The 25,848-nt window shown below is 44.5% G+C and overlaps 1 protein-coding gene and 1 long non-coding RNA gene across 6 annotated transcripts in view; both read right to left on the reverse strand.

Annotated features, from left to right (window-relative positions):
* Positions 1-633: 633 nt before the first annotated feature.
* LOC113482048 lies at positions 634-2,822 on the reverse strand. Its single transcript, XR_003398776.1, has 2 exons — positions 2,490-2,822; positions 634-2,426 (listed from the first exon to the last, which is right to left on the reverse strand). It is a non-coding gene; the product is annotated as an uncharacterized LOC113482048 (long non-coding RNA).
* A 2,667-nt stretch (positions 2,823-5,489) lies between these two features.
* The window catches only part of ERBB4 (erb-b2 receptor tyrosine kinase 4), a 402,024-nt gene continuing 381,665 nt past the window's right edge, over positions 5,490-25,848 (reverse strand). For 2 of the 5 annotated variants that reach the window (XM_026852331.1, XM_026852332.1), the window contains exons 25-28: positions 13,219-13,266; positions 12,889-12,936; positions 11,927-12,218; positions 5,490-9,450 (exon numbers count right to left, since the gene is read on the reverse strand). In XM_026852331.1, the coding sequence (XP_026708132.1) occupies positions 9,014-9,450; positions 11,927-12,218; positions 12,889-12,936; positions 13,219-13,266 (825 nt within the window). In that variant the 3' untranslated portion in view covers positions 5,490-9,013. The remainder of the gene's footprint in view (positions 9,451-11,926; positions 12,219-12,888; positions 12,937-13,218; positions 13,267-25,848) is intronic. The other 3 variants (XM_026852335.1, XM_026852336.1, XM_026852333.1) reach the window with 2 other exon arrangements.

The following is a 25,848-nucleotide window of genomic DNA, read 5'->3' on the forward strand; positions in this document are numbered from 1 at the left end:
CCCCCCCCCCAATATGGTGGCTGGAGCTGGGGCCAGGGCTGCCGTGGGCCAGTCGATGTGCTGCAGCCAGTCACCCGTGGGACACAGGGCCTGGGACTGAAACCCTTCACAGGCCTTGTTTTAAAAAGCTCAGAACTGCACAGCCCGGGTGGGTGGGTGTGCGGGGGGGTAGTCCTGGGGTGCCTGAACTGGGAGTTCAGATAGGCCCATGCTCCCAGGCTGCCATGGCCTGCAGGTCTGCTCAGCCTTTGCTCTCCCCTCCCCACTTGTTCTGGTGACACCCAGCTGCAGGACAGCTGGAGCAACCCTCCAGCCCCAAGGGCAACCTGGGTGCCAGCAGGGCGCCCTGGTGTGGGCTGTCCCCCAGAGGCGCTCAGGGCCACCCCGGGCTGTGGCTGCAGGGGTGGGGTGGGGACTTTGGGTTTCAGCAGGGTGATCATCCATCAGACCCCGGGCCGCGGCAGGGCTGGGCAAGGTTTGGGTCATGATGGAGCTGCCCCCCCCAGGTGAGGTGCCCAGGTGGGGCTGTCCCCAAGGGGGCCCTGAGGCTGCTCGCTCAGCCAGGACACTGGGAGTTGGGTGTTGCCAGAAGCACTGGCAACCTGGCAAGAAATTTCACACGTACATGGAGACTTTGTTTCATATTTTATTGAATTTCATTTATATTAAATTAAAAATATATTTCTGACAGATTCATGTAACAAAAAGGCAGAACAGTTTTCAAATTGTTCAGCTGGGATGAGCGTGGGTTGATGCAAGGTGGGTCGCAGTCTACATTTGCCTCAACAAACAGATAAAGCTCTACCCCAAGGACCATGAGGAGAAACTCAGGACTGCACACGGGGGGAAAATATAACCACACAAAGAGAAGATCCACAGGTTTCTCCCCAGCCTCCAAACAAGACAAAAGGGGAGGGAAGGAAAAAAGAAAAAAGAAACCATGAAAAGAAGGGAAATTATGCTAAAATATGTACCTAATATTAACCCAGGTCAGTAAGTATTTTAACAGTGCATAATCCTCGATAGCTAAAGTATGAGAAACAAAAGGTTAAAGTAACATTACGCCACACACAATTGGCATACCCTACTGTGTAAGCAAGTGCAGAAAGTCTGAACACACCACAATAGTGCTAAAACACAGAATCACACAGAATGCCAAAAATGGGTACTTCTAACCAAAACCAGAGGGTGGGAAGGGAAGAGAAAGAAAAGGGGAGGAGCGGCTTAAATCACAAGCAAATTACCTATATACAAATCAACCCTAAGGACAATTATGTTCCAAGTAATGGTGTCCACAAGGAAAATAAAAGCAACATTATCCTTATTTACAAATGCAACTAGCTGTGTCTTTAACAAGCTATAAAAATACTATTCACATTTTCAAAGTAACATACAGTAGTTTTTGTATTTTTTTATTTTTGTTTCAGAAAGGCAGCTAACTCTGAATGCATCACTTTGCAAGAAATGAGTGTTTTCCCCAACATGCTGATGGCTTCTCTTCTTCCGAAGGTACTTCATAAGGCAGAAGTGTTGTTGTTTTGTCTCTCTGCTCTTTGAGAACATGGAGAATTGGCTAAAACCCAGACCCTCCCCACCTCTGCCTCTCGCCCGCCTCCCGGCAGGCAGCCAGGCCGGCTGCAGCGAGCCTGTCCAGGGGAAGCAGCTACCCCCGCGCCACCAGCGGGGCGTCTCACAGGAGCTTGGGGCTGTCCCTGCGTTGCCTCCCAGGTGGGGCTCGGCCTTTCATTTTGGGGGGATAGTAATGTCATCCTCCAGGGTTGGGAATCTGAGCCTCATCAGAAAAGTTGAGAGGTCAAGACCACCAGGTCGGGAAATGCATTTTGAGTATCTCTGTTTTTAGAAAGAGACTTCTTTTTCGCCTTGGTTTTCCCTCCCTACACTAGGGCTGCTACCTCTTTAGAAATTCCAGCTTACCATGTTGGGGAAATTGCAAAAACTGGTAAAAAAAAAAAAAAGGATTAAAACTGTTGTGAATAATGTATTGATTATGTACTAATTTCCAACATTAAAATGCTATAAAAGTTATGTTTTCATTGACCTGCATTTTCCTCTTAACATACCCCACCATAAAAAGACAAGTACCCAGCAACACCCTTCAGTCCCTGTCTCCAAAGGAACAGTGGTTTAGTGCATTCAAAGTTAGCTACCCCTACACAGCTGCTCAGTTAATAATCGACCCATTTAACAGCAGTACCAGTTTATGCTACATATGTCATAGTACCTTACCTCAAAAGAACGGCATACATATCTACACTTACTTATAAAATACCATTCACAGTTTATTACTGTGGTTATCCCAAAAGGGTTTAGTCTTCGGAGCGCTATGGACAATACAGTGTTTCCTCCCTAGGAGGGCTCAGAGGCCGGGCAGGGCACGGTGCCACCAGTGCTGCAGGACCACGGCGCTCACGGCCAGCACACAGCAGCGACTCGATGGACACAAGCGCCCTGGTCACGCCTGAGCTGACAGCAAGGGGATGCTGCGCTGGACGGGCCTCGGCCCTGGGGGGGCTCATCCACAACACGCCTGGAGCACGACTTCATGGCTTTTGGATTGGGGAGGGGAGAGGAACTGGGACAGAATTACTCACAGCATAACACCTTACACATCTCCCCTTAAAGCCCCTCTCTACCAAGGTCCACAAAGCTACCTCTCAAAATTAAATAATAATAAAGGAAAAAAAAAAAAAAAAAAAGCAGCGCTGACTAATTTCTTCATTGGGGTAACATCCTTGGGTTTCCCCCTTGCACATTTTCCCGGCCTGCCGGTGCAGGCCCCAGCACCCCTCCCCTCGGCTGTGGCTCAGGCAAGTCCCACTGAGCTACACGGCCACCAGTCAGCCCTGAACACCCACAACCTTCCCCCAAAAGGCGCCCTGTGGCGTCCAAACCCGGAGGCAGAGCCCAGCCACCACCGCCACCACCGCCACCAGCCTTCCCTCTCTGCAATTTCCCCAAGAGCAAGGAGCCTACAGCAGAACAAAGTACTAATACACACAGCGGTACAGGAATATAAACTTGTGCTAAAATAAAATTAAAGGTGGCGATGTGATTTTTTGACATTTTGGAGTGTTGCTTCTAACCACAGAGCTTTATTTCTGTTATTTATTTCCAATTTGAAAGCCCCATTTGTAACAGTGACCTTTTCTACCTTGTGTAATGCTCAGCAAGAGCCAGAAAATAAAAAAGAGAGGGAACCTTGCAAACACAGCAACACTGCACAGAGGCTGCCCTGTGGGACGACTGCGGCTCCTTGCATGTGATGGAGCATGAATATTGCAGCCAACCAACCCCACCCCACACAGTCGTGGCTTTCTAAGAAAAGATTTAAAACCCAAACCCAAGGTTTTACATAACAGACAAGCTGTTTGGTCAGTAGCAGTGGTCTAAGATCCACGGGGATGAGAATATTGCAAATGAGGATGAGAATATTCCAAGTGACAGAGCTGAACATGAATGGGTGCACAGTATTCACGTAACTGCAAGTAACGCCACCTTTTGAAAAATATTGGCTGAAGGGCACTCGAGGTGCTACTGTCCCCTTCAAGGTGCTCTTTAAAGAGCCAAGGAGGTGACTGACAACCAGAGGCCCGGCTCTGGTTTGTGCTAAAGCCTCTGTTCACCAGCCTCCCTCAAGCTAAACAGCCTCTGAAGCAGCTCCACACCTACCTGAGCTCTGTAGTTCTGAAATTTTACTGGGAAATGGGGGTGGGAGCCCCGAAACACCACTTGTGCAAGGTGAGGGGCAAGTCCATGCTGACAAGTGAGCGATGCCCCAGCCTCCAGCCCTTGGGGCACCTGTGTTACTCCCATCCCTGACCCAGGAGGGTTGGCAGACAATGTGCTGTTACCCTGTCCATAAAGAGACACCTGCCCAGGGTGCGCGGGGCTCCTGTGGGAAGCACGGCCGGCTGGGATGCCCTCAGTTATCCTGGGGAAGTACATGACCGACAACCTAATTATGACTTGTGCCAAAGTCTCCCCATCTCCTGGGTGGTACAAAGGAGCCCAAATCATCCCGTCATTCCTTTACTGCCACCACAATGCAGGACACATACGCAGACACCCCATCAGAAAAAAAAAAAAAAAAAAAAAAAAAAAAAAAAAAAAAAAAAAAGGCTTTCTTCTTTAATATCTGAGTTTCCCATAGAGGTCCATCCTCAAATTTCTAGGCTGACTTACCTGACAGCTGGTGCTTTTCACCTGTAGTGCCCAGCTCGCTCTGTAGCTTTGGGAAGAAAGGATCCACAGAGAGTCGGGGCCAAGCTGGTCTTTCAGGGTTGCCTTTTTCTTTGCTTCTAGGCTGGGACTGCTGGTGGCTGAGGGTGCGGGCAACGCTCCCCTGTAACCCCCTCCCACGTCTCTAGTGCAAACCAGTATTGGGCCAGTGGCGAGTGCACAGGCGGCCCTGCCCTGGCACTGCAGGTGCCCCTTGCCCGTAACCTTTGGGCTTACCAGCTGGGGGACAGGAAGGGAAAGGTTTTTCCCTATTAATCCAGGAAATAATTGGAATGAGATCACCGCATACAACCCCTGCAGTCAAGAAATGCATCTTCTACCAAATAAGTGGTGCAACCAGGGTTAACACCACCTGTCTTTGTATAAAGGATTTCAGGGCTGAGCTTAAGGTACCTAAAACAGACCCACAGGGTGACTCCTATTGCTGATACTTGCTCGGATTTACTTCCATCGCTCGCTACCTGTGAGAGATGACCTGTTTGAAAGCAAGCTGTAAATACTCTGTTAAGAAACCCTACTGGCTATTTTGCAGAAAAAGAAAAATTTGAAAAGAGCTGTAGAAGAAAACTTAAAAGTAGTTGGTTTCAGTCAATTATGTTACAGCAAGTCAATCAGATCCAGCATCCACATCTGTTCGAAATAACCCTCAGGTAGAGAACAACATCTAAGACAAGTATCAATGAAAGAGATTAGGAAAAAATAAGCTGTTGTTCTCTTTCATTTAGCATGTGGCTTTGTGCCTTGGACAATGGCTGATACACACTGGGGTGTCTGCTCTTGAAAAGTCACCACTCTTTCGTCGGATAGGCTACAATAAGGGAAAGGAAAAAATTTACAAATAGGAAGCCTCATTATAAAATCCATAAAACCTGACAGCACTGTGTACAGATACCATTTATAGAATTAGCAAATTAATTACACCCCGACAAAATACTTCTGGCTGATGCTCTCACCTACTGCTTTGTGCTGACAAAATGCAGTCTGTGTGTGGAAATATCTGTTTTTTCCCCCAAACTTGTAAATATTCATTAAGAAGCCTGACCCCCATCTTCACAAGATAATACAGTTGAACATTCGCTGTCATTTTGCTGTGTACATATGCCCAATTTCTTTCACAAAGCCAGCAGCTATAGCCACTATGGCAAACACGTGGATTAGGGCCAGCCAGGTATTTCTGTTGATCAGATTAAAGCAGCCAAACAGGTCTGCTCTCAGTTTTGCTTTTTTTCTTTAACCATGGTTAAACTTTCTTTGGCAAAGAGACAAGAATCTGCCAAAGTAGCTCGGAGGCACTACTCTTGCAGAGGAAACACGACTGCTGCTCTTACCGGGGAAAAGGAGGCGGTTAGCCAGACACATGGCACCACGCGGGTCAGCTCCTGGCACAGCAGGAAACACAAGGGACGTTTTTGGCAATGGTTACTCAAACTGGAAGCTTGGGGGGAAAAAAAAAATGCCCATTTGTGAAGCTGCAGTCTGTCGAGTTTCCCATTTACGGTGTTCATTAACCCTTTGTTTGCCCTCTGCTACTCAAGACACAGCCAGCACGGCTCAGCACAGCACGGCCTGGCTGTGTCTCGGAGCCCTAGCATAAGCAAGCTTCCATCTGGCCTTCATGCTGCCTCACTTCAAAGAACCTCTGCATTTCCATGCTGCTTAATATAGTATATCACACCCACAGTCAACAATTAAAATGAATAAATAATTCAAGTTTTGTAAGAAATAAAATGTTAAACTGTTAAAAAACACAATTATTTACATTTTGATTATTCAACGGGCTTGTTTCCAACACCGGTACTACTTCATTACCCGAGAAACAAACAGGCCTCACCTTCTGTTAGCAGTTACATCCCAGCACCACCCCACCTGGGTTTGGAGGTGTGCATGCTTCTGCCCCAGCAGCCTTTGAGTGCACCTCTTTGAATTCAAACACGTAAGTTGTACCAGGATTTTATTTTATTTTTTCTCCATCAGGAGTTACTCTGTTACAAGACTTGTTCAGGGACAAATCAACCCCTTTCTCCACCTACCTACATAACCCAAGCTGCTGCTGTGCTGAAACAGCACATCCACAATCCCGTGCTGGTCTTTGTCTCCAGGCAGCTGGGCAATTGTGCCCCAACCTGGCAGACCTTTGGCCGTGCTTCAGACCCTGTGAGCAGTACTGCTGGCAAACCTTCCCTGGAGCAGCATCTCCAGGACCTCGTGCCACCCCTCTGCGCCCCCAGCCTCTGCCCAGTGCCTGCCTCTGTCTCCTGCCAAGACCATGAGGTGTTACGGGATGGCACCAGGAAGAGGCCAGGCCTCTCAGGCACATGGTGTTTTTGTAGCCATCTGCCCCCCGGCCATTTTGTTCTGCCACCACAAACCACCTTGGTACCCCTTGACCCAACATCTCCTTTTAACAGCTTCAAAGATCCGTACTTGTTGTTTCCAGACTCTTCAACTACATACTCAGCTTACAGGTTTAACACCCATCCCGCAGCTGGTTCAAGCTGGCCTGAACACACCTGATGCAGAAGCGGGCTGTGGGCTAAAACAACCTTGACCTAGTGATCATACACAAGTTGTTTCCCATCTGCAAGCATAATGACCAACCCAGGTTTGAAAGCTCTTCATACCTTTGACAAGCTGACCCTCAGCCACCAAGATCTGGATAACTCTTGCTTGCTTCTTTCTCCTTCCTCTGCTTCCCTACTATTACAGGTGGCAAGCTGTTTGATGGCAGGATTCTGGGGGAGCTTGATTGCCATTTCCAGACCACTGTTTGTTGATGGTTTCATTGCCAAGTTAGGTCACCCCAAAGATCTCGACTTTAACAGTACTGAAGCACATAAACTGAAATACTGTTGTATCACCTAAGACTGCCATCCATTAGGTGTTGTTTCTTCCCCTTTAATGCCTTAATGGATAGAGATATAGGCAGATCTTCAAAGGTACTTAGCAGTTCCTTAAGATTTTCAGTGGGAACTATGTACACAGATGCTCTTACACACATGGGTCTTGGCATGTCAGGAGCAAGCCACCACTGTCTCTCGCCCTTGCCCAGCTTCATCTGCCTCAGGTTGCTAAAAACGTCCAGAACTCTGGCTGAAAGATATTTCCAAAGGGGAGCAGGCGGGGGGTGGGGTGGGGGTGTCTACCTAAAAATTGAGGTTCATGAAAGCAGAACTAAGTGCAAGGAGACTGACTCATACTTATTTACATTTTTGACAGAAAACTCTGCGAGTCATGCACATTTTGATTTCTCAAACCTCATATGCACCGTCTTCTGTGCCAGAGTAATCCTCCTTTTAGAAAAAAGTATTCTGTACTGTGCTGCAAGCCAGAGCAAGACATTTGTCTCCTCCGATCCCTGTCAGGACTTGCTCTGCTGTCCTTCACGTGGCAGCAGTAAGAGCTGGTTGCTCTGTCACTGTATTCTCTGAAGCAGTCAATGCAATGGCCTCTCAGAACTGGTAGACGTTGTTCCAAAGACTTGATTTGCTTCATTTTGGCATTTCCACAGTCATCCTTTACATATAATTAATTTTTTTAAAATTTAAAATTATTATTTTGTATTTTGCTGGTCACTTCCATATTGCTTCATTCAAAATCCAGAAAACAGTTCAAATAAAATCGGAGCTTAAGTGCAAACTAACTTTCCAGTGAACCGCTATGTGCGTTTTCTCCAGTCCAGTGTCTGTTTTCCAGTTTAAAGGCCCCTTCCCACCACCACCCCACAGAACACCAGCAGACTTCACAACCCACATCAAACTCTCCAGTTCTCCATCTTGTCCTCAGTGTTGCCTGACAGCATCCCCAACTCCCTTCATGATCACAAAAAAGAAAAAGAGGGAAGAATTTGTTTAAGTCTTTTTATGTATTTATGGTCAGCGGTATAAAACAGGAAAGCAAAGCCTTTTGCATACAAATCTTGGTTTCTTGGCCTGTCTTTTAGCTTCAAAAAGAACGTGTTGGAGGCGTGGTTTTGTTACTCTCTTCTGAAAAGGTTTTTGTGTTTAGTGTTTCTCATGTTGGCACACATACAAAAATGGTCGCATCACGTACCAGATCTGAGCGGGAGTCTCTGTGGTTAGGAACTGGCACAAAATCATGGTGTGGCTCAGACAAAGGGTTTAGCCGTATATTAGAGTCACATCATCATTTCTTGGAAAGCCACAATGAAGATCTGAACTATTATGAAAAGCCAGGTTAGACATTTTCAGTTGTTGGGATAGAAAGTGTTAGAGAAAGAAATTGGATTCTCAATCTCAATTACTATGCTATCACACATGATATAAAAATTGTCCATTTTCCCCCCAGTGGAAACTGCATTGAGACTTCCAGGAATGCTGTACAGACTCTTAACAGTTCCTGCTGAAAAAAACAGCCTCTCTCTGGCTTTCCCTGCAGTGTCTGGGTTGAATCACTGAGAACTAGCTCAACAGCAGGCAACACTGCCACTGGCCTTTACTGGTACTGTCTGGCTTCTCTGACCATCCGACCCTCCAGATCTGCGGAAAGTGAGAAAGGCCAGGTTGTACACACCTTCTTTCAGTCTCTTTCTTTCTTTCCTTCCTTCCTGGTTCCCAACCCAATCTGCATATGACTCCAAGACATCCATTCACTTGGAAGTATCAAAAATGAGTGAACTGGCAAGAAGAGGAAGCTCATGGGAGAAAGGGAGGGACGGAGGAGAGAGAAAAGGAGAGTGAGAAAGAGTGAGGCATCTAGAAGGGGTTGCCTTTCCACTTCTGTAAGACCGCGGTCACTACACCACTGTATTTCGGTGTCTGTAGGGCGGCGGGGGCAGCACAGTGCCAGGCTTCAGGGAGAACTCGGAGAGGTATTCAGGATTCTCTGCCACAATGGGCCGGATTCGTCCGTTCTGTTTGTAAAAGTATTTTGTGCTGTATTCTTGCAGGTAGTCCGGGTGCTGGAGGGTGCTTCGTGGGGGCAGGCTGTGGTTCCAGTAGTCCGGGTTGTCAAAGGCTTTCTTGGCTTTCTCCGGCAAATTGTTCTTCAGGTACTCGGCATTTTCCAAGGTGTTTGCAAAAGTGTTGAGGTACAATGGCTCGTTCACGTACTCATCCTCTGCTTTGGGCTGCCCGTTTGGAGCATTGTGATACTCTGGGTTGTCCACAGCTTGGAGATCTCCATTCTTTCGTCGGGAAACAAATGGGTTCTCTTCCACCGGGTTTAGGTAATCTAAGGGAAGATAAAAAATGAATCGGCGAAGAGAGGGAGTAATCCATCCATGTAGCAAGCATCACATGTACGTTACTACCAGGCTTTACCAGAAGCAGTACTCGGACTTGTGTGTCCTCCATCCCAGCCATTCCCAGAGCTCCAGAGGAGATCCAGTGCTGACCATGTTGAACCCACACTTGCTAAAAGTGAAGAATTTACAACCTAAACAGGCAGTATGTGTTACAATGAAGACATACTGGTAAGCTAAACTACAGCTCTCACTGAGCCACAGCCACCCATGTGCCTTGCTTGATCCTGGACTTCTTCTCAGTGTATGATCTACAGAGCCAAACACGCCATGCCACTTCTGCCTCTGCTGCTGACTCTCTCTGCAACCTTGGACATATCATCCAAACCCTCTGCTCTGCAGTCTTTCCATCCAGAAAGCTCTACAGAAATCTTAAGTTAAGCCTCTCTGCACAAAAAACATCCCCAAGGGCTAACTTCTAAGACAGCTTCATTTCTAACAGAACAATTTGCCTGATTAAAAACCTTCCATCCCTGAAGGACAAAGGGCCTCAAAGCATGATGAAAAAAATTTTTCAAATGAGCACTGGAAAGGGTACAAGAGAGCCTTACATCAGCTCTAAAACAGGACTTGGAATCGGCTACAGTTGCTTCCAATCATTTTCTGTGGATTAACACCACAAAAAAATGTAGTTGAATTGCAGAAAGATTTTAAGGCATATGGAGCTTGCATGGAAAGCTAGACAGGAGGTGCAGAGGGAAGAGAAACATAGAGACTTGCTGTCCTAGGTTAAAAACACATGCTTTGTAAGGTCTCTCCCATGGTCACACACAGGTGACTGAGCCAGGGAGCAATGGATTCACTGAGTGTTGAGTCCTGCCTTGCTCTGTGTATAACGAGGTCTCGCTGCAAAACAAAGCCAATCAGCCTGGGCAGGAGGGATGTTGCTGACACTGCGAGTGGGCTGCAAAGGGAATGGCTTGGAGGGGAGCCAGGGAGAGAGTGGCAGGGGCTGGGACCCCTGCAGCAAGACACATCAAAATCATCCAGTTCATTCAAGGCAGAAAATCATCAGATCAAACCCACTTCCAGTATTAATTCTGCCTTTCATCTCACAGACCAGAAGTTCCTTACAAAACAGGGTCTCCAAGCCAGCACCGTAAGCGAGGGATGATCTCTCAGCTGCATGGGGATGCCAACACAAGACCTCTGTTTCCAGTAGCATGGCTCTGGAGAAACCACAGAGAGTCCTGCCTGCAAGGAAATGGGCCCTTGACTGTTTTAAGAGGATGGCTGTGGTCCTCAGCTCTGGTTTTATCCAGGATGGGCCCAAAACTATGAAATGCAAAAGTTCAAGACTCAGGAGGTACCTTTGAACACATACCTAAAACTTTACTGAAGTGAGGTGAACAGGCACAAGCGCCCGTACCAAAAGCATAGTGGGAACATATTTTTTTTAACAATGACAGCCAAGCAGTGCTTTGATTTGAATCCCTCAGCTGACAGAGAGCGCACAGCACTGTGGCCACACTGTGCTATCCTTGTGTCTGTGCCCAGTGAGAAGGAAGGAGGTGCTGTCTCCTGAGCTGCTGCTACTGCATCCCCGAGGGCTCAGGTAGCCCCTGGGAAGTGCTCAGTTCCTGCAGTGCTCTGAGGATCCCCAGTGTGGGCTCACACTGAAGCAAACTCACAGCATCAAATCTCTTGTTGCTGCCATGTAGGGCCATGAGTGCACTCCCACAACTGCTACTGCCACGGGTCAAGCCCCAGGGCTCCCTCCCTTTCCACCATGTAACACAAAGAGTAAGTGGCTTCCAAATTCTTAGCAAACACAGTAGTTACTTGTCATTTACATTTGCATTAATTACATCCCCTTACATCTAAATGATTGCTGTCACTATTTAAAAAGGAAGAAATGAATGACAGCAAACTGGGAAGTGTAGCACTCTGAGCTGGCACAGATCTAAGCAAACTTCACCTGGCAGCAATGGTCTCTCTGAAGCACATCTTGTTCTTTCAATCCTAAACTTCTCTTGGGTATAAAATGCCAACTGTGTGTATCGGTTCTGTGGTATGTTCAACATGACATTTACTAAGCACGATACCATGAAGATAAAGAAGATCAATAAACAAAGCAAAGTGGAGACTACGGCTGGCCAAAGATAGATTCTTTTCTTGGAAATAACTGAAGATTTGTGTTTGGATAAGAAGGGGGTTTGGCTTTTTTTCATTCCCCTCTCTTGTTTTTACCCACAAAGAAAAGTAAAAAGGGGAATGACCAAACTTGGCATATTGTCGCATTTGAGCTTTTCTAAGTAGAAAATTAAGCAAAGAAAAATGAATCCCCAGGCAAACAAATATTAACCTTGTCAGAATGTTTCAACCTTGTTGGGCTACTCAATAAAGCCATTTTTGGTGAAAAGCTGTTGATGTAGAAAAAGAATGTCCGGCAAGACAATTTGTTACCTGTTTTAGGTTTGTCTCGCATCGGCGTCATGTACCCATCCTCATCCAGCTCTCCCCGGACAACCCGCTCGGGTATGAAGACTGTGGGATCAGCGCTGTACCTCTGGGTGCTGCTGTCCTCTTTTGCCAGGGTTGCCACTTGTTTTCGTAGTGTGCCGTTACAGCAAGTATCTTCAAAGATCTCTGCTGTGGCCCCCTGAGCAACCGGGGCTTCTGGTATTATGCAGCCAGGAGCTCTGTATGGCATCGGCACTTCTGTAGCATAGCCACCATCTCTGTACACAAACTGGTTCTGTTGAGAAAGAAAAGGCAACATGACAAAGGAGGCTCCAAAGGGAAGGAAGATTCAACAGCAAGTTATCTCTGTGGCTCCCGTGCCTTTCCTGCCACATTTGCTCAATGATACATTTCAGAAGGCAGGTGAAGCCTTGCCCATCCTGCAGACTGCTGCGTTTCCAGCACTGCGGGATCAGCAGCAGCACAGGCTCTGTTATGGACTGGCAAAGCATCCGTCTGCCCAGTGGTACTGAACTGGCTTCCCCGAGGCACCACTGGTGCAGCAAGGGGAGCAGGGAAACAAGCTGGCTACTCAGGGCTGGAAACAGGGCTGGAGATGGGTCGGGAAAACTTGTCTCCTACCTAAACATGTGGAGGTTGGATATATTCAGCTGTAAGATGCAAACACGGTATCTCCTCTTCTATTACTTTGTCAGTCTCCCCTGATCTCTGAACAAACCCCTTAAAGCTCATGTTAGGGAAATCTCCTTCTTCAAAGGGGACTGGGGATAGAGGACATACCATCTCTGAACCCTGTTTATTCCTGGGGGACCTACTTTTAGGGTGTCCTGCAGTGACAACCACAGGGTCACCCAAACACTATGTAATTCCATCAGGTACTACACCTCAGGCTGGTGAACTGTGTTCGTATTAATGCCTCAACTCAATGGCTCAACTCAACCTACCATTTTGCTTGACAGCAAGGGCGTGCAAGGAAATTTCGACATCATAACCTATAAATAGGAAGGAAAAATGTACAGATTCATCCAAGCCTGTTACCTAAATGCTTTTTTAAGAAAAGTTGGCAGTTGGCAGAAATTTTGGGTGTGGGTCCATAAGGCTTGCACATGAATCCAGGCTGAGTGCAGAGATCTTGACTATTTCATTGCTTATATAAACAATTCACTGTTGGCTTTTGGGACATTTATGTAGGAAAAAAGGGGTTTGAAACAGAAAATATGTAGTGAAGGAAGGAGGAAAACCTAAAAGATGAAGTTTGAATGTGAAATACTTACTCCTGACATAGGGGTGTAGGCAGGAGGAGGGCTGTGTCCAATTTCACTCTAATAGGAAAGAAAAATGGAATGATGGATACATAATAAGAGGTCACATGAATGAAACAAGTCACATGAGCTGTATGAGCTAATGGGGAGTAACATGCACATCAGTTAGGTTTCCTAACTGAATCCAAAATTCAAAGAATGTCTCACCAAGCTGTGTGCCTCACCAGTCTTAGGGAGGGCTACTGGTTCCTCTTGCTGGGTAAGGGCAAGTGCCATGTTACACCCACTGCAAGCTGTGTAACCTGCAAATGTCTCGTGTCGAATTTCTGGGAAGTTGGATTGTACAGAAAGAATGACAGACAGTGCACTCAGCTTCAGAGGAAATACGGGGCAGGAGAAGTGCAGAAAGCATCTAGCTCCAAGCCAAGGCTTCCTTTCCCGGGGACAAAGCAGGAGAGAAATAACCAGGAGAGCAGGAGGGTGCAAGACTGTCATTAGACTGTCACAGCTAGCTTAAGTATCATGAGAAAAACAGCCTCTAAACTTTGGTAAACCCAAATAGCACAGCAGCCCCTGGATTTCAAGACTCCAACATGCCATGGTCCTGCTCTCAACATATACCATCCTTCTAATGTTACTTCTGCATCACAGGCTAAGTATTACCAAGAAGTCTAGAGTATCTATCTTCATTTTGATATTGGGAGTATCCATGCAGAGATCTTCATTTTGATACTGGTTTCTGGAACCATCTTACACTGACCTGTGCCCCTGAACTGCTGTAACATCACCAGCACAGTGGCTGCATTTATACCTATTACTGCTACTCAAAACTGGCCTGCTTTTCACAGAGAAAATGCTGAAATTTGGAGGAAAATAAAACAAAGAACCCTGTTGTAAAAATATGTTTTTCTACTGCCAAAATGGTATTTTTGAGACTACAAGATCAGTTTTTCATCATTACTTTGTTTCCCATTTTGTTTCAAAAACTTTATTGTTTTTCCCTCATCTCCAAGTTGGGAGAGTGAAAAAGTCAGGGTTTGAAAGAAGAAGGTCTAATCTTGAAATAAATTAGAAGGAAAAACCCACTGCCTCAGGAAAGAAGTCTAACCACCCTAAGAACACTCTACTTTAAAAAATATCTCATTCATCAAAATACTCACACCAAGAAACATACCAGAATTAAAAGAAAAGACAACATGCATCCTCACATAGTAAGGACTGGATGTTCTACAGGCAATCTTTGTAAACTTCTTGTCAAAACATCAGGATGGATGGTCACAGTCAAATATCTTACTTTATAAAGAAATGTTTTGTGTTTAAGCAGAATACTTGCATCAGGAAAAACCTTAAAAACAAATACAAGCTTTTTAAAAATGCATGCTGTCTGTCTGAAGGCCCTTTTCCAGTGATCAAAAATGTGCCTATTTCCTGCTATTTGAAATATCCCTGCAGCCATTTTATTACTCAGAACAACACCATGTGTTTGAGGTGTAAATGTGGTGATAAGCCAAAGAGATACACTTTTTCCATCCCCATGAAAATTCGTCTGTATTTAGCCAAGTTATGATCTAAAAATGACTCCAGGTTGCAAATTACAAAAGCACAGGAAAACCTTTGTTAGCTAAATTGTCTCTCTGCACCACCCATTAGCAAGGCTTGAGCAGGACTCTCTCCATCTTTGTCCCATGGTCTCAGTGACCCCCTTGTCAGTGCCTGTGCCCAGGGGAGGAGGAGAAAATGGCAGTCTGAGCAGACTGCAAAGCAGTTGAGAGGCTTGCAAGGAAAATGATTCTGGGGCAGCTGGCAGCAGGGATGGTCAGGAGCCAGGGAATGGTGGCTTGCAAAGGAACAGAGGACAATGGCAAGCAAGAGAGACTGTGAGGTGAAAGGAGGGAGAAAGGGCTGGCATGTCATAGGAGGCTGAGTAGGAAGGGAGAGACAGTAGTAAGACCAAAACGTGACAGGGAAAAACGGGAGGCAGAAAGACAAAAGATAGTCTGAAGGTACTGAAATACCAGCTTCTTGGGGGACTGGAACTGAACTTGAACCTCCTCTGCTGTCAGCAAATTGCTTTTGAAGCGAATGGCCAATTCAAGCCTGGTTCAGCTGGTGCAGAGGAAGCCCAGCAGCCATCCGTCTTCCCTTGGCACAAATGGCAGAGCTCAGCTTTGTGCAGCCAGCGGGAGCTCCAGGGGCTCTGTGCACAGGTAATAGGGCTGAGGGAGGATGGGTTGAGGCACCGCTGAAATCTAGGCTAACTGTGACTGATTTCATTGAGCTTTTGCCAAAGACCTCGTTACATTTGAAAAGCAGAGTTTGAACTTAAGCTCTAGGCCTGGGAGCAGCTTTGGCCTCTCTGACCCAGCTGTGGCTGCTGAGAGCCAGAGGATGATGCCAACTGCAGAAAAAGTGCTAAGGCAGAGAGATGACAAGAGAGCTTGGCTGGATCAGACTGGAAACTTCAGTGCTGCCTCATCTGCACATAGTCTCTTTCTCTTATTCAAGACCAGTGTACTCATATCCAGAAGAACAACAGCCAAGAAAAATTCACAAGAGGGAAGGGAGAACCAAAGTCAGCAGTTGCCTGGCTGAGATAATCACTTGAGAGCGAAGTTCCTAACAGAAGATGGAACAGAAGACATTTTACCAGTTATTTTGCTTAAAGGGAACAGACATGGGTACAAATCTGGATACAGACTGTGCAACAAGCTTCTAACTTGGCAGTCTTCTACAAAAGCTTGTTTGGGACAATTGGGAAGGTCCCTTTAAACAAGGAACACCATGGCAACCAGAGATGCTCTGATTGCACAGGACAAATCCCCTCTGAACCTCTGCACTTTTATTTGGTACCACAGATTTGTAGTCCACTTGTAATAACATATGGGCAAGGATACAACCCAGAATGTGTTAGACAAATAGATAAAAAGCATTCCCTGAGCCTGCTGGATGCTACTTTGAAGTCCTACTGATGGCTATAGGTTGTTGCACTGCAGGACACTTAGTCTGCCTTCTCCTTGTCCTCTGATCTCATGTTTACTTGAATTCAGGGAAGCTTTCTGTCAGCTCCAAGAAGATGGAGGATGAAACACTGAAGACAAGTAAGTAGTAAGCTATGGTCTAGGGTGGTGAGGATTTAGGCAAACTGACGATTACAGATAGAATCCAGAGAAGAAACACGAAGTGGCATCTAGAGACAGTCAACTCTCTTAACAGCAAGGAATCCAAAGCTCTGCTGGGACTCCTCTACCTCCTTGTAGAGTTCCCCAGTTTCCTTCCTTCCCTCCCTCCCACGGACTGCAAGACTCCAAAGAGGGGGTTTGCTTCTTTCGGTTTCCAGGGTGGCTACAGCCCTCCAGACTGCACGAGAGTGAACAGAACTGTAGCAAGACTGCCTTCATATTATACACAGGGGACTGGAGTTCACTGATGTCTGCTTTCCACAGGCACTAAACCTGTGACCATAACCACTCCTTTTCTATTCAGTACTACACTGAGCTATATTACACACCTTTAATTTACATCTTTCTGTTTTCACAGAGGCACTCCCATAAATTTCAACTTGTGGTTCATTGAATCTGGATGAGTAAAGGGAGAGTTGTCTTGCACTACTTCTAGTTCACAGCCCACAGTGATGGCTTAAAGGTAACTTAGAAAAGCAAGTCTTTTGTCAACAGGCTTGACTTCAGTACACAGGGCTGTGCTACTCTGTCAGTAAATATTTAGATGATTAGCCACTTTAAAAAATACTGTTCTATGATGGATACATTATCTATCTGTGGGCACATTTTGCTCTACCCTTATCACAAAAGGCTGAATCCACCATCCTATCTTTAGATCTTCTTGGCTGTGACTCTAACATTTAAATACATACTATGCAACTATAACAACATAATAACAGGCCCTCTTAGAATAGCCCTGTCCCAAGACGTCAGGAGAGAATGGATTAGCTTTAATGCATTTATTGCTATTTTTGCTGACAAAAGCCTTCCCAGTCAGTGACCTGCCAACTAAGATCACAGAAATGGTATTTTCTTCATGCCTCCCCTTTAGCTCTGTACTAAACATAGCTGTCTTGCAACACCCTTAACATAGAATCTTACAGCTTGTCTCTTCTCCAAACCACTGGTGTCTGCCCACTTTTAAAATTCTTCACTGTTTTTCCCCATGATTTAATACCCTGTGGCCACTGTTCCAAAAAAAGGAGGCAAAGAAAACAGCTGTGGTGCCCATTAGTGGGTCTAAAAATGTGATATAATTGTTTAAATTTCTTTAAATTGCCTGCTAATTGCTCTGTGATGTCATCATTTTGTAGACTTCCAAGATAACTACTGAAAGTCCCAGCCAACTCTTATTGGTCAGGACATGAATCACACTGTGAGCAGAAAATACATTTGGACTTTTCCAAGTAAAACTTAAATAGCTTGATTTGTATGTGTAATCCAATTTACTTTGTTGATTATTTCTTTGTTGTTGTTGCTTTTGCATCTTAAATACTATCTTGAAAGAGCAAGCTGTTCTAGGGTTTTGGAGTTCTGATCCTGAAATTCTGACCTGCATGATCAAATTCTCTAGCCTGCTGAGATGGACAGAGACTTCAGAGGCTGGTTGCTCAAAGACCTCACTACATAAACCAACTTAAAAAGTCTCAACTTGCATACTAAAACCAAAGATCACAGAATCATTCAGGTTGGAAAAGACCCTTGGGATCATCGAGTCCAACCACCAGCCCTACTCTACACAGTTCTCCCTTACACCAAATCCCTCAAAATCACATGATGAAGAAATAATCACCCTCTTAGGATAGTGTAATATGCATTACATCCATTAGCTCTGGAGCGCACGTGTCCATTGATGTTTAAACTCCTAAGCATTCTCCAGAAGGAGCCTAGCCTTTTAACTACCCATGAGCAGCCCTAACCAGAAATGCTCAAGATTTCATTATTTATACCACATGGTTGAATTTTAGGCACAAACTTGACATCAGGGAGAAAAGATAAAAGCAAGGAAATGTCCCCTAAAGCCTTTTTAGAGGCCCTTCGTATTAAATATGACATATCAGCTATTATAACTCCTAAAGTTTGTATAAAATAAGCCTTGATAAATAATAACACTTTTGTGAATATTGGCCTGTGTTATTGCTTTCTATTCATTAATTTCATTTTCCAATTCCTTGCTTCTAAAATCTCCCATAGGTAAACATCCTCCTTTATAGCAGGGATATAATATTTTCTGTCCACATGTTAAACCGTAATGAAATCAAAGCCTTGTTGGGTCCTGCCGCTCATATTTATGTAATTGTGTGAATATGCCTCTGCCTTGTCTCTTTTCATTTGAGTCTAGTGTCATGCCTGGTGTATGGCACCCAGAGCTGTGTTCCTCCCCCTGCCTGCGCTACAGCCCATCCCACACCAGCCCTGCCGTGACCACAGCTGCCTTCAAAGCTGCACCCACAGCAGGTTTCTAGTGAAAGAAACACTGAAGGTACTCAGTGACGTGATGCTGATGTGGGACTACAGGTGGTACAGGACTATCACTATTAGAAAATAAAGAATTTTACAGCATGATCTGGTACCCCCATGCACTGCCTGCTAGCAGAGTCTCCCAACAGCACCCGTGCTGTTGCAGAGCTGGTTTTCCTTGTCACCCACTGAGGCACGCACACACACTTTATAGGGTTGCGTAATTATTACTGCTTCTTGTTCTTAAGCAGCCTGTTAGGCTCACAGGACTGATTTTTCTTTAGTAAAGGCAAGGCACCGCCAACATCAATGTACACACACACGCGCACGCATTTACATTTGAACCCACTCTGATTTGAACCCACACCTATCCACATGAAACCCCAATTCCCTTTCACTCTTCGTCTGCTCTTGTACACAAAAAAACACCAAACCATAAAGCAGGAGTACACTACTCCCAGCTAAAGCAGGAGTAAAACCACTCCCACCTTCTCACTTGGATGCTCCTCACACGTCCTGTTCAGGGGCATCTCATGGTCTCTGCTTCAGGCAACTCGGTGATTATCTGTTTTGATCAAGCTCTGCAACACTTCTTTGTACCACTTCAGTCCCAGGTTGTGTGCCTCCAGAAATAACTCACTTTCCTCCTTCCCCTAGAAACTGTTTACCTGATTTGAAACCAAATCAACATCCAGGCTCGAGTCACCAAACCACAGCCTCCTAACATACTAGGCTGAGCAGATCTTGCTGCAAGCACCAAGATTTCAGCAGTTCTCTAGGAAGAAGGACAGCTGATTTATGCGAATGGATCTGAATAATATGTTTGGGATGCACTGGCGAGGCTGCAAGCAGTGAACACAACACAGAGCTGTCCCACCAGCCCCAAGCAAACTCCAGCTACATGTCAAGAGAGCGACCTGGTATTTACAACTCATCTGAACTGAAATTCAAATAGGAAAGACCACCTCAGGAGAGCTGCCACCTCTGTTCAGGAGCATTCCTGCTTCCCTCTGACCACAGAACTAACAGAACTTCCCTCTGCCTTGCTTCAGAGAGCCCACAGCAAACACGTCTGAGACGAAAATCAAAGGAAAGAAAGAAGTGTGTACCAAGAGACTGCTGTGTAACGTTAAACAGAAATGAAATGCTGTTTGTATAGTAATAGCTAGAAGGCTTTACAGACCTTTGGAGCTTACTGGTCCTAGCCCCTGCTCAGAGCAGGGCCGTATACAAAAAGAAAGGATTAGATGCCCCCCTGGGTCATTACAGTTAAAGCATATCTGTGCCTACAGCTCACAGCACCTGACACAAGTCTGGCATTCCTCATGCTCTCTCTTCTGTTCAGCCTGGCCTCCTGACCCTACTTAAGAAAACTCCATTCCCCACTGGGCACTTTCCTTTAGGACTACGAAGCAAAGTTCCCATTAGCATCACTGCCAAGTGTCATGGCTTAGCAGTAGGTATGGGCCATTGCTGGCATTCTGCATCATTTCAGCACACAGGAAAAACAATCACAGCATGCTGGAGATGTACGTCCTCTGAAACTGGTTTGGGGGGTGTGTGTCTCCTACATCACTTATTTCAGGCACAAAACCAGCAATGTGGCCCACCTGAGTTAATGCAGCAAGACAAGACATACATTTTGACAGTGAGAGGAAAGGGGAGCCTATTATTCAACAACAAAAATAAAAGGTAGGAATAATATATACAGGCTGTGGACAGTAACTATGCAACAATTTACAATGCCCTTACTTCAGCGGCCAAAAAGTTCCACTGGGGATCAACGAATTTTACTGGAAATGATTAAGTCCCAATCCCTTTTCCAGCATTACCCTTTCTCGAAACGTGTGTAAAGTTTTTAACTTGAATGTTGACATACAACAGAAGAGAATGTAAGCACCATCCTGTGTTAGCTAAAGTGTTTGCTCCAGTCTCTGATGACTGCTCCTTCCACAATCAAATGTCCAGTTCAGATCAGTGACAGAAAAAAAAAATAAAATTAAAAAATAGAAGAAACAAGGAATAAGTCTTTTCTGCATGTATGTGTTTTTCTGCTTGCTCTTTGTCAGAAGAGAGGTAATGTCTGCAGGCAGCTGGAGCTCCACCTCAGTTGACAGTGGCTGCCTGTATCATCCGGATGTGCCAGATCACGTCCTGGCAGTACGGTGGGTTTAAGACATCCCTGAACTTGTTCAAAAACAGTACGGATGTTTCACTGGTGACCTGGGTTCAGGTCAGTACTGACTTACTTCATAGCTTCAGATGAATCATTTAAACTTTCTCTTGCACAATTTTCCCTCCTAACAGCTGTCTGTTTTACAGACTTATAAACTCTTTTAGAGCAGTCCATATGCAGTGGGATGCCCAAATCTGAATACAGCCTTCTAGGAGTAATTTAGTCTGGACTGTAAACAGTAAATGGTGTATATCACAAACAAAACATGCCTAACAATCTTGGCATAATAGTATAGGGAATGGCATACCACCAATATTGGACAGAATGTTTCCTGTGCTGTTACTGGAAAATACTAGACATACACCATATATTTTCAGTGTAACACTTCATCAAGCAGAGGAGTCAAAGATTACAAGACCAATGAAAATAAGTTTTTAGAGATGCATGATGTGGCCACAGAACTCAGTATCCAGGCACACTGACAGGGAAACCTGAGTGAAATGCTTTTCCATAGACTCATCTTCACCTGTTCTGGGAATAAAAGCATTCTCTAGCTGTATGGAATCAAAAACTCTCCCTGGAAATGACCCTGTCCTTCAGACCTCAGAAAGCTTCATCCTTCCAACCTTCAGAACAGCTGGCAAACAGACTTCAGCTGGCCTAATATGTAATTTGATCTAGGCATGACACAAGAATGAAGATGCAAGAATTCCTTTTCCCTATTATTTTGTATTAACGCACCATGAATGTCAAATGGACAGGAGAGCAGGAAGGGAGACAGCTTGCATGTGTCTATCTTTCCCTTTCAATCTCTTTTACTCTCATATCCTTCCTGTCACCCATGACTAGCTTTCTGTCACTCTGTTTTTAATACACTCTCCAAGATGTTTTACAGTAAATGGCACCTTCTAACACTGGGCCAATTCCCCACAGTTTGGAAGAGACAACATACTATTTCCTAGCTACTCTAACAATTCCCTTGGAGAGAAGGGTCAAGGCGCTGCTCCTGCTCATATGCTGTAGCATCTGTCCAAAACACAGGAGCAGCAGCAGCTCCTTTTCTGTACAAACCTCGAGCTTCAAATCCCAAAACAGGGAAAGGATGGGGAGTGGGACCAAAACCACAAAAAAAAAAAAAAAAAAAAAAGCACAAAAGAAAGTTGATGAGCAATACTCAGAGCAGCAGCCCCCTCCTATGCCACACGCTGCATTGCCATCTTCCCCAGTCTGTTTTATACAGTAATCAAAGGATATTCTGAGCCTCTCAAAATGCCATCAACCCTCATTGAGAATGAAATAGAGCACATCTCCACTGAAGCCTTTACAGCAGTAATCATTACAGCATGCTGGCCTGAACAGGGAGCTCTTACAGACAAAGATGGGTTTTAAAAATAAAATAAAAAAGCCTTCCTAAAATCTGAATAGAAACTTGATGATAATCTCCCAATTTTATTATGCAAGGGGGAAAAGAAACCCATAATTGTGCACTCTTGGTCTCTTATGGCAAAGAATAGGCTTCTTGATGAAATGCTGAGTTGATTTAGAGCAGGGCCGAGGTTCTGGTGGCAATAATACACTAAAAGAAATAACCATCCAGCTGATTTGGATAAAATAACCATTTTTTAACATTCTAAATCTAAACTTCATCTGTGCCTCCTCCCCCTTCTCCCCACCACATGTTCTGTAGAGTCTTTTTATAGCTTGGAGAATTTTTTTCTCCTCCCCTACCGCAGTATTTAACAAGAAAGACAGACTCATTACTCTGGCTAACAAAGGGCATTTTAGGCTGTGCTGGCATTTTTCCCTATTGCATGTATGCTTAGAAAGTACAGTATTTGGCACAGGATGCTCCAGAGCCTGTCCTCCTGCCACCTTACGCTTGAGGCATTATCACAGGAGTCCCCTTGCCGTGGGCTGCTGTGGCTGGCACTCTCTGGATCGTGAGCCTCAACTGTTGCAGGTAGACAGGCATTTAAATGTCAACTCCTTGGAGCTCTGCCAGGTGCATTTCCAAATCATAGCCACTTGTATTTTCAAGGTGCTTTTATTATTTTTAGATAATCACGAATATGATTCCTCAGAAATGGGTATTTTTCACTAACAATTTCTGCTTCAAATCTAGTCACTGAAGGAAAATTTCCTCCCAGCTCTCATAATTATTTCCTGACTCTTAGTCCACTTTTCCATCTACTGAATTATGTGGAGTTGTTTAGCTTGCTGTTTTCCAAGAATGCCTCATCAGTGCAGTGTAGAAATATTTATTACTTACTCTCTTTATATCTATTGACTTTTTTTCTTTTCAGGAGAGAAAAGAAAATGGATCAGCTGTGAGCTCTCTTGACTGTTAACACAGCCAGCAGCTATTCATGGATTAAGCAGATGCTGCCTGATTTTAAACCAGTTTATATTAAAGCTCAATAAATTTACATGTCACGCATCAAGGTTTGAAGCAATATACAGCTACAGTGTCTTCCATCGATTCCACTGAGTGTTAACTTGCAGTACGTCTCACCAGGAAGTACAGTGAGGTGGTGATTTGTTGTTAAATATATACTCAATCTGTAGAAACCAAAATGCCATCCAACACTTTTGGAAAGTCTGACTCCAAATCTATATGCCTCAATTCAGGAGCCTGTATGTGACAGAAAACAGCTAACACATTAAAAAGTTCCTGTTTTAAGGTACCTGACGTGCAAAACCATGAGGCAATTTGACAAGTGGGTCCTGATAATCGATTCAGGCTGAGAAGGGCTTACTCCTTAAGTAATCCACTGATTTCAGCTGGCCTGGCTACAAAGCAAGACTTTCAAAGAATTTTCTGTCAAGAGACGGGCATTGTCTATTCTGCTTGAGTCCTCCATATGAATTTTCTTGCTTCTCCTCTGGCAAACTTAACACATTTAAAAAAGGTATTTAAATACTCATCTTCTAAATACACATATTTTGTGAGAAGCTTTCCTTTTTCATGTAAATGATTAGGACTGAAATAATTTTTTATCTAATGTATTTTATAGTCTATTTTTGCATGCTTATTCTTACTACTTCATTCACCCTGAGCAATGAAATTAGGCTGACTAGTATCAGTCTGGGTTCACCTCCTGCTTTTCATGGACAGAGATGGCCTTGTGCTATCTACATTTCCAACAAAGACTAGACATAGACACAGAAGAATTTCCCCGAAAAAACCCATTACAGTAGGTAAAATATTTGTGATGGTCAACTAGACACCAACAAAACACTAACAGCTACTGAGGACTGCTTAATGTAAAAGGCAGAGCAGAACAGACATGAGCCTCCTAACACCAGGATGTCATTAAAACTTAGGGAAGCAGAAAATGGGAATCTGAGATCTTGAAAGAGAGCTTGGTGGGACTTCCAGAATTACCCTAAAGGTGTGATGGCAGCAACTGCAGTATCCAGTACACTGCTGCCTAGACTCTACTAGGAAAGTAAAAAAAAATGTAGTATTTAATGAAAGACATATAGAATGGATTCCTACAACCCCACCTAACTTTTCAAGAAGCAAGAGGGCAATTATAGAGTTAGTGTCAGTGTAATCTTTTGAAGTGTTATGAAATGCTTTGATCCAATGACTAGTTAATTTACAAGTTCATCTGTTCTGGCATTGGAGATGTCAGTGCAACACTTGCATAAGGAAGTGACAGAGTCTAGTAGAAAGGAAAAAAAAAAGACTAAGATTTTCAGTAAGATTTTGATCACTTCTTGAGGAGAAGGAATTAAAGAAATGGGATAGAAATAAATAAAGAAGTCCACAACCTGACAGACTGCAGTAATAAGCATCAACTTTAAAGAAAGATTTGGTCATAGTATTTTTGGAAAGATACTGCAGAAGCAGAGGGATGGGAAACACCACCGACCAACAAATGAAAAGGAGACATCAGAGTTGCCCTTCTTTAACAACAAACAGTACAAATAGTACTATCCTACTTGGTCCCTTAAGCAGAAGTGATTTCTGATAACTGGAAGATCCTTTATCTAGCACAAAAAAGGGTGCATGGTGGACAGTAACAGGATCCAAACCCTACTAAAGAGTGAGCATTAACTGCCTAGTGAGACTTCTCTATACTGTGATATATTTTTCACCCCATTCGATACAATCAAGACAATCTTTCTAAAAGACAAACTCCACCTCAAACAGAATTTCTGCACTTGATGCATAAACTAAGAGACAAAAGACTCTGGCCTGTTATGCCAAAAGCTTAGATAAAACATTTGCAATGGCCCCATCTAGCCTTGGTATCTCTTCACACAAATTATCTATTGACTTTAGGAATGAATAGTTTTACTGCCATCAGCCCCACACAGCCAGGACACACCTGGAGAAATAACTTAGCCTGAGATCTTGGGTAGGAATAGTTAACTGCCCTTTCTTACAGAAAAAGAAATGGGGACCAGGAAGGCACTGATTGCTACTAAAATCCTGGACATAAGGAGAATCATGGACAAATCATCACTCTCTCCTGCCACATTCTTTGCCAAGAGGAAAGGATGCTATAACCAACCGCTAGCTCTCACCACCTGCAATGACAGTACCTCTCACACTAGCTCAGCTGTGCTGGCACACTGGGAAGTGCTCCTCCAAATTCTGAGTGCTCTTCAAAAATCCCTCCTTCCAGCTGTAACTGAAGACAGTGGTGCTTACAGTCCCCCACCTTCCAAGTCTGCTGCATTTCAGTTATGTAAAGGAGGTCATATTAGAACTCACATTTGATCTTCTACCACTGGACCACTGCAGGTGCCTAAGAAATTCCGCCCTGTTACTTAAAAAAAAAAGTCATTTCATTCTGGTAGTAATCCCACTGGGTGAACAGTCTCTCTTGTCCATGATACGCTTTGGAAGGAAAGATGCCATAGTGATGTGAAACACATCTGAAAATCACTAACAACCATCTCCTTTGTAATCCTGTGATTTGATAAGGGCCACCTTTCAAATGTACAAACCAGAACAAATTAATCATAAAGATAGCTTCTGGTTTACTCTGGTAT

This window comes from Athene cunicularia (assembly GCF_003259725.1).
Source record: "Athene cunicularia isolate RWA chromosome 7 unlocalized genomic scaffold, athCun1 chr7_part1, whole genome shotgun sequence".
Classification (NCBI taxonomy): Eukaryota; Metazoa; Chordata; class Aves; order Strigiformes; family Strigidae; genus Athene; species Athene cunicularia.